Source organism: Pinus tabuliformis, chromosome 4_1, assembly GCF_031772625.1.
Source record: "Pinus tabuliformis cultivar Carrire ecotype Pingquan chromosome 4_1, CPIR1, whole genome shotgun sequence".
Classification (NCBI taxonomy): domain Eukaryota; kingdom Viridiplantae; phylum Streptophyta; class Pinopsida; order Pinales; family Pinaceae; genus Pinus; species Pinus tabuliformis.
In genome coordinates this window covers 874,104,630-874,117,446 of record NC_142303.1, presented here as the reverse complement: position 1 = coordinate 874,117,446, position 12,817 = coordinate 874,104,630, and the positions used below count along the sequence as shown (strand labels likewise).

At 36.7% G+C, this 12,817-nt stretch overlaps 1 protein-coding gene across 1 annotated transcript; it reads left to right on the top strand.

The window, feature by feature from the left end:
• The first annotated feature begins 228 nt into the window (after positions 1-228).
• Positions 229-2,457, top strand: LOC149178970 (uncharacterized). The gene is made up of 2 exons (XM_089422307.1): positions 229-954; positions 1,618-2,457. The coding sequence occupies exons 1-2, from the start codon at positions 229-231 to the stop codon at positions 2,455-2,457; spliced, it is 1,566 nt and encodes a 521-aa protein (XP_089278433.1).
• The last annotated feature ends 10,360 nt before the right edge of the window (positions 2,458-12,817 follow it).

The window sequence follows — 12,817 nt, the reverse complement described above, 5'->3', positions numbered from 1 at the left end:
CAGCCAATGGGACGACAAATTCATTACCAAAGACAACAAAAAAAGGGGAAGGAAAACTACCTTAGAAAGAACCATCAAGATTGGAGAAGTGCTGGTAGACTCAGGCAGATATGCCAAGCTAACCAAGTATTTCAACATCAATCCCAAGCCTTCCCAATGAAGTTGATCTCATGGAATATCAGAGGGCTTAACTGCCCAAGGAAAGGAAAACTCTTAAAAAACATGTTAATGGAAGAAAAACCAGCAGTTCTTTTTCTACAGGAAACAAAATGCAATTCGACAGTTTTGGAAAAAATAGCAGCTAAGGCCTGGCCAGGGGGGATAGTAGCAGTTGTTGATGCTCAGGGTGCTTCTGGAGGACTTGCATTGCTTTGGGATGCAAGAAAGATTCAAATGACCAACATACATGCAAATAAAAGTTTCATCCAAGCAATATTCCATATAATAGGAACCAACATCTATGGGCACATCACTAATGTGTACTTTCCTCAAGAAACCCAGCACAAGAATGAAATATTGGAGGCTCTAACAAATCTCAGCACCGATAGGCAATACCCGTTATGGATCGCTGGAGGAGACTATAATATGATCGCTTCGGTGGAGGAAAAAAAGGGAGGCAGATGCAGAACAAACAGGGACGGATCTCTATTAAAGGACTTTATACAGAATAACTGGCTTATAGATATTCCTACTAATAATGGCCTCTACACATGGAACAACAAAAGGACAGGTCCAATGCAAATAGCATCGCGTCTGGATCGTTTTTTAATCTCTGACAATGCAGTTCATGTAGGGGGAGAATTCACAGCTTCTATTCTCCCTTACTCCGGTTCCGATCATTGGCCGATAGCCCTCCAATGGAATCGTCCTGGCTGCCATATTAGACGTCCCTTTAGATTTGAGGCTTTTTGGTTGTCTCACCCGGACTTCAACGAATTTGTTAGAGCAACCTGGGTAAAATGTAATTGGATGGATGGTACAAAAATGGCTTCATTCCAAAGGAAGCTGAAATATCTCAAAGGGGAAATTAAAAAATGGAATCATTCTGTCTTTGGCAACATTTTTAAGGCTAAGGAAATCCTCAATCAAGAAATGAAAGTGGTTCAGCAAAGAATGATAACTGAAGGACGCTCGGAAGAACTAAGCAAGAAAGAGCAGTCCTTAGAGAATCTACTCCTCGAGCGAGAGTCACAGGAGGAAACTCTCTGGAGACAAAAATCGAGAGTTAGATGGTTGAAGGAGGGTGAGAATAATACGAAATTCTTTCACAAATCTACAGTGCAAAGAAGAATGATTAATCAAATTTCCCGGGTCACCAATGAACAAGGAGGCAAAATCGAAACACATGAAGGAATAGAACAGGTGTTCCTCAACTACTTCAAGAAGATGAATCAAGAGCCGGATATAAACAGAACATAAGCTATCGGGAAAATCATCAGCAATATTCCCAAATTAATCACGGAAGATCATAACACTCTCCTTCTCAAACCCGTAAGCCTCCAGGAAGTAGATGATGTTGTCCACCAACTCAAAGCAGGAAAAGCCCCGGGACCCGATGGCTTTACTTCAAATTTTTTCCATCACTTTTGGGATCTGGTCAAATGGGAGGTGTGGCAGGTGGTGGAAGAATCGCGTACTCTCAGATGGATGTATCCAGGTTTGAACGCAACATTCATAGCTTTAATCCCTAAAGAAGAGGAATCCTCCACTCCGGATAAATTCAGACCGATTGCTTTATGCAACATCATATACAAGATTGTTTCCAAAGTGATAGCTTCCAGATTGAAGCCCCTGCTTCCACTTATCATCTCTCCAGAACAAACTGGTTATGTTGAAGGAAGGCAGATTATGGATGGGATAATTCTAACTCATGAGATAATCCACTCTCTCAAGCTCACAAAAAAACCAGGTATGTTGCTCAAACTCGATTTATCTAAGGCTTTTGATAGTATCAGTTGGGAATATCTGCAAAATATCCTTCAAGCCTTTGGTTTTGCCCCCTCTTGGATTAGATGGATCAGTAGTCTCATTTCCTCTTCGTTCTTCTCTATTCTCATCAATGGAATCCCCTCAGCCACTTTTCGTCCTTCTAGAGGCATTCGCCAAGGGGACCCTATCTCGCCCTTCCTGTTTGTCATTTTGGCTGAAGGTTTAGGACGTAGCATTAAAGAAGCCCTCCGTTCTCATCACCTCAAAGGTCTATCCTTCCACCAAACCCCTGCTTTTTCGCACCAGCAATTCGTCGATGACAACCTGCTTTTTGGTCATCCGTCTGTTCAAGAAGCTCGAGCCCTTAAATCTATTCTTGGCGAATTCTCGGAGGCCTCTGGAGCCCTCATTAACAAAGTCAAATCCCAGATCTTCTTCTTCAACACTTCGCCATCCATCCAAAGAACTATTGCCTGTATCCTTGGCTTCTCCATCGCTTCCCTCCCGTCTATGTATTTGGCGGCATAGAGCGCTCAATATGGAAAGTAGGCTAGTACTAATCAAAGCAGTTCTTCAAACCATGCCTCTTTACCTTTTCTCCATATTGGCAGCGCCCAAATGGGTACTTAAAGCTATCAAACAGCTTCAGCGAAACTTCCTTTGGGGTAAATCGGGGCCAAACCGAAAATGGGCATTAGTAAAATGGGAGAAAGCATGTCTTCCCAAAAAGGCAGGGGGAATTGGATTAAGAGATCCAGAACATAGTAATATGGTTATGGGGGCAAAAATCTGGTGGAAATGGCTATCCAATCCCACAACACCTTGGGCCTACCTTTGGACAGCGAAATATGCAAGCAACAAATCCATGGAGGAGAGACTTAGAATGTCAGAAACTAGTAAAGGATCCGTGATATGGAACTCAGCCATTCAACACAGGGATATAATTCAGAAACACAGCTTTTGGGAGGTGAAGGATGGCCACACGGCTAGGTTTTGGGAAGACTCATGGCAACAGCTCCCTAATCTCAGAGACACAATTCCGGGTATTGCTGATCAAGACATACAACATCATGAGAAGGTGAGTCGTTTCTGGGACTCACATAACGCTCAAGAACATAGAAAATGGAAAGATGCCAGGCACATAATACCACATAGCCTGGAACAAGCTCAATTCTCCCTCTCCACTGAGCTTCAAAAAAGGAAAATACTCACTTCGGCAGGCTTGGACACCCTCAGATGGGGATATGAGGAAAAAGGCACTTTCACAACCAGGGAAGCTTATAAAATAATTATCAAAGAAAAGATAATTAAAGATCAATTATGGGATAGGATATGGAACCCATCCATATGGCCGAAGGTCTCAACTTTTCTATGGCTTATCTCTCACAACAGAATTCTCACATGGGACAATCTCAGGAAAAGGAATTTTGCAGGACCTTCCATGTGCCCAAACTGCAAACAGGAAGAGGAATCAGCATTACATCTGATGCAATCCTGTCCAACGGGAAGGAAACTCTGGGAAAAAATTACCTTCCGCTGTCAGAAGGATGGAAGAGTGACTGGAGACATCAAAGGGACTCTCCGCACCTGGCCCCAAGAGCCGTATAAAAGTAAACTCTTAAACACACTCTGGCAGCTCATACCAGGATTACTTATGTGGAATATTTGGAAGGAAAGGAATAGAAGAATATTTAAAGATCAAGCACAACCAATCGAACAAATTTGGCTTGGATTGCACCAGAACATTAAAGAAACTCTGTCTATTAAAGGATGGTCTAAAGAGGACTTCCCATCTCTCCCGCAGGAACAAGCCATATGGGACAACTGGCAGATTCAATTACAACATCCGTTAATAACAAAGGATAATTCTTCAAAGCATCTAGAATCTCCATCAAGTTGGACACCACCACCAAATAATGTATACCAGCTTAACTTCGATGGAGCCTCGAAAGGGAATCCAGGAAAAACAGGTTTCAGAGGAAGCATCAGAAACTGCCAGGGAACCCCCCTAATAACCTATGTTGGCTCAATTGGTTGGAATACCAACAATGCGGCGGAATTGGAGGGTCTATGGAGAGGATTAAATTTGGCACAGGAACGGAGACTCTTTCCTCTTATAGTGGAAGGGGACTCTCAAATTATTATCAACATGGCCTCAAAGCTTATGCAGGGATCTCAGGTATATAAGGTTAGTAGCAGTTGGAGATTGGCCACTAGACTAGAGCTTCTCAAACAATGGCTTACCAATCACCAAGCAATCTCCTTTAAACACATTAGAAGGGAAGGGAACAAATTGGCTGACTTTCTTGCAAACATAGGAGTGGAAAGTGGAAAGGAATTCTTTGAAGGCTCAATCTCCAGCATGGTTTCAGAGAATCAACTCTCCATCTTCAAGACTATAGTTACTAGTGATATGCAGATGCAGGAGAACTCACACCCGGATGCGGGTGATTTAATGAGCCGTTAATGCCCATACGAGCGACGCCGGCATCGGGCATCATCGTGGAGCAAGTAGGTGATTTATGCAGCGCATTAAATCCCATTAATGAGGAATTGGATGTACAACATGCGGAGTAAGTTCTTTAAGATGATGAGCATACGATTCATTTTAATTGCCCAGAGCTCGACATTCTCTCTCACTCATTCTAGCAGAGAAATTCCTGGTCGAATTGGTTCACAGGAGTTAGGTGCTGAGTTGAGCATTCGGAAGCCATCATGGCTCCATAGAAGCCCGCATCTGGCTAGCCTCAAGCATTTAATTACGGTTCTTCTGGCTCGCATCTCGTATGGTCAATGTCTTTTCTTTTGGTATATAACTGTAATAGGTAGTGTTACGGTGTCTGTCGAAGCTGCTTGGGCAGGGTGGGGGACTCATTCAGACAATTCTGGAATTTATTTAGGGGTTCTGATTTCTATCTGTGCGGTGCTTTCCCTGGGCGCTCTCTACTCTGAGTAGTGTTATCCTCTGTTTATTTCAAATTGGGGTGGGTCGTTCTTCTTCTACCTGCAACCCTTTTGTTCTCTTAGTTTATCAATCATTGATGCTATGGCCCGACGTCGAGGAATTTCCCGGAGGGGCAGTAGTTCAGGCACTCGTGGGGGTGTTAGAGGAAGGGGAGGTCCTGCTCCACGACACATTTCCCTGCTAGCTTCTGTCTTGCCGGCCTCACCATCATCCGACCACTCTGGTCCGTCCCTCTACAGTTCTTTCCACTCCTCCCGTTTCACATTTAAAAGCAAGCTAAACAAGCCTACTATCTCTCCTATTGTCACAGTCATCTTCTCAGAGGAAGAAGATGACCTCTCTGGCTCTGATGAACAATCCATGGATAGGACTCTCTCTCAGAAATCTAAGGATTCTCAAGGAAGCATGGCAGAGGAAATCCTCAATCTTCCAGAGGTGCAGCACGCCGAAGGTCATGAAGAGGACGCGCGTCTTCAGCAGACTCCTTCACACGAGGAGCTCATTCCTTGTGCACCGGTGCAGTTCTCAGGCAGTTTTCTGTATCCAGTGTTGCCTCCTGGTTGCCGCATTATGGATGTCGAAGACAATGTGATGATTGAATGGGTCAGCTCTCCTAGCAAAGCCAACGATGCAGATGCAGAAGTACCACCTCAGGTTGAAACAATCAACGGCGGAGAATGATGGAGCAGATCGAACGGCGGTGGAGGATTTCGGACGACCCCTTTTTGCTGAACTTTATGTCCCGAAAAGTCAGAAATGATGACGTATGGAGAGAGCCACGCGTCAACAGGAGATTATATCGGGCCCGTTCATACGGAAACTGCCTGCTGGTCGACGGCGGCCCGATATACTGGCGGTTTTGGCTAAGCGGTTTTGTGCTACCGTTGTTGTCCACGTCCGCTTTTTTCTGTATAATTCTCCATTGTCTTCTAGTTTTTGGTTTTTGGCGGTGGTGTCTAGTTCTACAGAGTCTTGGGCTCTCGTTTTTATCTATGTAAACAGACAGTTAAGAGCTGATGGCAGAAGTTTTTTTGATAGAGGGCTGGCTTTAGCCCCCTCAGAGGTTCCAACCTCTTTGTAAATATTTTCCTCTTTTATTTATACATAATAGAATAGTCTTTACTCAGAAAAAAAAAAAAAAAAACAAGTAGAAGTTATATTCGAGTTACATTTCCCTTAGCAATACTAGCATTAGCAAAAAGAATATACTAAGTAAAATTTACATTTCCATTAGAAATACTAACATTAGAAAATTTCCAATAAGTAAAAGTGACATTTCCCTTAGCAATACTAGCATTAACAAAAAAAATATGACCAAACAATATTTAAATGTTTTGTATAGTTTTTTTTTTTAGATTTAAAAATATTATATATTTAAATATTTTGTATAGTTAATTTTTTTTTTTACTTTTAGATTATTTAAAAAAATTATTTTGGCACACATGGGAAAAATTTCAACTTTTGATGGTTGCACATCATACTGGGTTGTAGAATGATCCTCTGTGCTCAACCACACAACCGTAACAAGCACTTTGGATTAACACTCTCAAATGGTCCTTTACATTCTTCTTTTTATAAATTTAATATGTGGATTATTTTTAGTTCATACTGGGTTGTAGAATGATCCTCTCTCCTCAACCACACAACCGTAACATGCACTTTGGATTAATACCCTCGAAATGGTCCTTTGCATTCTTATTTTTATAGATTTATTATGTAGATTATTTTTAGTTCATTTGGTGGGATAGATGGAATGGTTGACATCTCCCTTTGAAATTAGTCTATATCTATGTTAAGTCTCGATCTATAAACTTAGAGGGATCAAACCTTTCAAGGTGCAATTTTTTGTGAGTGAAGAATGGTTTACACCTAGGAAAATTTGATCTCTCTTGGAGCTTGATAGATCCACATATCCCTAGATAGGATGGATCTATGATGGTTTAATTAATAATTTATTTATTTTTAGTTTAATTTTATTTTAATTAATAACATTATTTTTTATTTTATTTTTATAAAATATTTTGATTATGAAATGAGAGATGGATTTTGAGCATGTGGTATTGATGAGCCATAGTCTTTGACCATGGTATGCTATGTTTAATAATATCCATGGTAAAGTGGTCTAAATATCCATGGTAATATTTATTTTTAATTGTAAGTAGTAGTTTAATTGTGAAATCAGAGATGGTTTTTGGGCATGTGGGGCTCATCTTATGGTATAGCTACTAATATCTATCGTAAAGTGGTGGTAAATATCCATGCTTAAAAATATTGTTATATTGTAAGTATTAAGTTTTTTTGTTTATTAATGAAATTTAAATATGGTTACAAAATTATTATTTTAATTTATATGGTGAAATGGATCTTAATTTCAAGCCACTATTTATATCTTATATATTTTCATGTGATAGAGGAGTACATAGGTGTGGTCTAACTTATGGATGAAATAACATTTTTCAATCGAATTCACAAAAATGTGACAATACAATTTCAATACTTTTTGTTGTTCAAAATACATTTTTGAATGCATAAATGAATTCAACACCCTCAAAATGCGGGGCACACAAATTATGGAGATCAAACAATTTAAACTCAATTTCTAAAAATCATGTTTTGATTAAAATTAATGAGAAAAATGGTTTTGAAAAAAACCATTTCCTCACTATAATATTTTTTATTTTAAATTAATTTTAAAATGTTCTAAAATCTACTTCAAATAAAATATTTAAAAAACATTTTGAGTGTGAAATGAGACATGGTTTTTGGCAATGTTGTATTGATGACCAATGATATTGGCCCATGGTACTATAACAAAGCCTATTTACTAGTATGGAAAAATGGATCTCAATATCCTTTGTGAAACATATTGTGATATTGTAAATTTTTGTGTTTATTAATTGAATTTAAATATGGTTACATAATCATTATTCTATTTTATAAGGTAAAATGGATTTTAAATTATATAATTTAATGTAATATGTATTTCATCTAAAAAGTCATTCCTAATTTCCCCTTATTTCTCGGATGTATGGCACCTTTATCAAGGAAATGAGGATATTGTCAGGAGATTAACCATGGCCAATTAAGACAAGCTTGGAAATCAATCTCATATTAACTTTGGATCTATTAAAAGTCACATACCCATAAACACATACCCATAAATAGTTTTTATTTTTTTCTAAACAGCAATAATCTAATCGTTGATTTACAAAGCATTGATATATATATATATATATATATATATATATATATATATATATATATATATTTGCAAGCGATTCACAATATAAAGCTTAATGTGAAATATCATTATTGTATTTTCACCATATCCAATCAACATTTAATGTGGATCCTCACGGTAGAGGCGTAGATATGGTTTATCTGACAATTGTAAGTTGGTGTTTGGGAAAGGTATATACGCCTTTCATACCTTAAGGCTTATAATTATTCCGAAGATATTTCCATATATTGAATGATCAAAACACCACGTATCAGATATATGTACATTTATGAATTCCTTGTAATTTAATTTTTAACTTAAGTTTTTCTTTGTATGTCTATTTGCGAGAAACCCTCGTAACGTTTCCTTCTCCAAAGTCTCAGATTTCTCTTGTTTTCATATAGAGGAGGATTAATCCCTCTGGCTACGGCCGGTTAGTTTATATGTATATGGTTAAGTCAAGGTTATCATGTCATCGCACTAGATAATTACATTTCTATAGAGATTTACAATGGCCAATAGCGCAAGCTTGGAAATGATCTCATATTGGATCTAATAACATTTTCTAGCATCTCAGGGTACTACGAACGAAAGGATATCCACTCTCCATACTCATAGTCTTTGAATCACTTGTGTATTATACATGGCTCCCTCTTCCTTGCGAGGTTGATGAGAAAATTAGAATGGTTGGTCTAAATTTCTCCCATTCGCATGCATGCAGTTCTTGAGAGTGACAATCTTTCTTATTAATGAGACTATTCAAGAAACTTATCTCACATATTTTTGTTGTTACAATAAATGCAGATGTTTGTGGCAAGAGTCTTGGAGCTTGTAGAGCTCACTCCTCTAAGAAATGTTATTGTAGGGCTTCGTGGAGTGAAAGGTCTTTCTACAGAGCAAAGGAAGAGATGTACCATAGCAATGGATGAGTGAACTTCAGGACTAGATTCCCATGTGGCAATGATAGTTATGAGTATTGTTAGCAACACAGTCAATACAGGTCGAACTGTTGATTGTACCATCCACTGACACATCATTTATATATTTGAAGATTTTGATGAGGTGAATTCAAATAATTTCATTGTCAATCTATGGGATGCAAACAAAAGGCCTTTTTTTATGTTTCTTTGCTTAAGAAAGGAAAGGGTGTAAAGAGATAAAATAAGGCAGGGTTACTCCTCAAAAGGGGTGGCCAAATCATTTATGCAAGTCCTATGGGTTGTCCTTCTCATAAACTCATTTAGTATTTTGAGATATAGTTTATTTGTTGTTCTATGTCTTAGAATAATCGATTGTTCTTTCCATTATCAATCAATAATGATCTTGTCCAATTCTTGTTTGTTTGATTAGGTTGTTCCACGAGTTCCATAGATTATAGAAGGATACAATCTAGCAACATGGGTAGTGGAAGTGAGTTCCATGGCTACTGAGGAAAGACCTGGTGTAGATTTTGCTAAACTATACAATTGGCACTCTATGACTATGTGAGATAATTGTAGGAACTTGTTTGAGAAAGAGTTTTTCATTCTGCATCGCTAATTTTGTTGCCTATTTTGGATAATATAATTCCTCAAAATAAATGTATTGCACGGTTGTTTAAACCTTATTTGACTATTGTTGTTTTTAATATGGAATCATGCTCTTATTAAAGAGCTAATCACCCCTATAGCAACATCTAGATTTTCCAACTCAATATGCATAGTCCTTCAACATTATGTGCATGGACTATCTTTGGAAGCAACATTGGTCATATTGGAGGAATCCACACAATAATGTTGGGCGGTATTTCTTCACTACACTGGTTGCCCTACTCTTTGGGACCATCTTTTGGGACCTTGGAACAAAGAGGTTGGACTTTGTTCTGCCAAACTAGAAGCCACCTCAATTTGACATATTGTTTTCTTTATTATAGATAAGCTTATTGTCTATTTGACCTTTTGTTTTCTTTATTATTGATCAGCTTATTGTCTATTACAAGTTTGAAGTCCATAGAGCATATTGAGAATTTAGGGTGTTCTTCCAAGTTAAATTAATAGTTGTTCTCATGAAAACTTTATCTGTTGTTCTTGGTACGCCTACAAAATTCCATGTTCTCCAAAATTTTCTTTTGCCTCAACTACTCAATGCTGTCATAATACTTTTTGAAGTTCTTTCAGAGAGGTAAACAACAAGATGTACTGAATATGGGATCAATGTAATTTTCTCTACTTTTTCCTTGGTGTTATTAATTCATGAAGTTTCAAGTCAATTATGGAGGTTGAAAGAACTATCTTTTACAGAGAAAAAGTCCTTGGAATGTATTCAACAATGTCTTATGTCCTTGGAGAGGTAAGCTAAATGCAAATAACTACTAGTCACATTATAAATTTTATGCAGATCAAATTTATAGAATGACCATCCTTGTAATCAATGTAGGTTGAAATTGAAGTGCCTTATGTTCTTATGTAGTGTGTAACCTATGCCATCTTATTCTATTCTATGATTTCGTGGATAGCTTCCAATTTCTTTTAGTTCTCCTTCATCGTATTTTTCACTTTTCTATATTTTACCTATTTTGGAATGCTCACAGTAGTTGTGACTCCAAATTACCATATTGGTGCAATAATTTCACTTTTTATTCTTTATTGAATCTCTTATGTGGTTTCATTATTCCTCTACCTGTAAGGCATTTTCTCAATTATTATTCTCTTCATCAATTTTTCCATGTAGCATTTATTTGAATTGCAATGTTGATTGCAGTTGCCAATCCCCTTGGATTGAGGGCTCCTAATAGGTTGTCTATTGAACACAGAAAATGGCTATATGTTCTAGATGGTACTACTAGGAACCCCTATTTGTTAAACACTCTATAGTTTGATTGCTTCACATTTGGGTGATGTAGAAATTGAGATGGTGACAACATATGGGAATGTGAAGTTGTCCACATTCATAAAATCATATTTTGCGATGAGACACTACCTTTTGGGAATTGTAGCACTAGTTCTTGTGTGTATCCACGTTGCCTTTGATTTGATCTTTTTTCTGGACCACAACTCAAGTTCTAAAAGAGATAGAAATCGAATCACATGCTCATTAGATATATTTTATGTTATTTTGTTGGTTGACTCAACTGTGTACATGCAACCATATGCTTGAGTTGATGACATGAATGACTGTCATTGAAAACTATTCTTTATGATTGTGTTGGTGTAATAAATACAATCATTTGGGTTATGAATTATTAACCACTCTACCAATTTATCAATTTCGTAATTATAGTACCAAGGTTAGGCCATAGTGGAATTTCATGGAATTTATTACTGGATCAATATTCAACATAATTAAATGTTATATTTAAAAGACTTTTACATTTTTAAAGATTAAATGTTACTATGTGAGCTGAAATATATTTAAACATTCTAATTTAAGAGACTACTCCATTGTAAACATTACAATTTAAGATAATACTCTATTGTGTGCTTATACTATAGTTCAATTTTTACCAAGTCAACATGTTAATCAAAATCTAATTCCTGGGCCCATGGGGCTTTGGATTGACGGTGAATGGGTGCATTGTTAAGGCACTCCTTGTGATAGGCCACTGGTTCAAATCCCCCATGGGTGCTTACCTACCAAAAAAAATAAAAATCTAATTCCCAATGTAAGTGTGGAAATTAATTTGAATAGCTAATGACACTGTTATAATTAAATTATTATGCTATAGTTCAACTATTAAAAATTGAACATGTTAATTAAAATCTAATTCTTAAGGTAAGTGGGGAAATTAATTTGGATATGTAATGCTAATGTTATAATAAAGTTATTATAATAATCTAATTTTAATTTAATATAAGTGTTGAAATAAGAGTGGAAACATAATAATAATAAAATTGATAATTCACACACCATCAACAACTTCACTATCAGAATTTAATGTTTGTATCTTTTCAGTTTCTTGTACAAAATTTTTTCATCATTGAGTAATTTGGGTATGGTTTTTGTTTACCACAAGGTTATTTCTTGGTTTTTGTAGTACTGTTTGATTGATGATTTTGAATTTCAATATCCCTATAGTCTATGAATGAGAAATAATATAGGGGGACATAATAATGATAAATATTCATTAAGGTATTTATATAATCTAGAGTTTTCTTGTTAAGAGTTTATCCATTTCACTTTACTCAAAATTCAAACACTTAGAAAATGGTACCATAATGCTTTTAATCTCAGTTTTATTTACATTATGGAGCTTTTGAACTTGTTTTGTGGATGATATGCTTAGACTTCCATTTCTCTTTGCAAAGGAGCATAAAGTAATACATGTTTAGTCCCTTCCCTTACAAAATTGCACAGATACTTCACAAGTTCACAATGACTCTAAACTATTAGTTAATATAATTCAGCTGTTTCTTGCAAACATTGTGGGTTGTATATATATTCCATGCATTGAGGGTGCATATTTCTATCTATCTCTTGTTATAATGGAATTGCAGCTAAGAGGACCATTCCTTACTTTGCATTCAAATTACAGGAAACATATTAGTTTAGAGGGATTGAAGAATTTCTCACTCTTTAAGATAGTTCTTACTATGCATTTAAATTGTAAGAAACGTATTGGTTTATAAAGATTTGAACTTTAGATTTATTATCAGTTGTAAACTGAAAATGTGAGAAAATATCTACATGTCTTACACAATACTACAAATATCAAATTAAAAATAAAA

Bases quoted from the DNA above. Each gene is read 5' to 3' on its own strand.
- LOC149178970 (XM_089422307.1), top strand. From the start codon at position 229: ATGGAAGAAAAACCAGCAGTTCTTTTTCTACAGGAAACAAAATGCAAT. The intron at 955-1,617 runs GTAAAATGTAAT...GAGGTGTGGCAG, and splicing joins AATTTGTTAGAGCAACCTGG to GTGGTGGAAGAATCGCGTAC.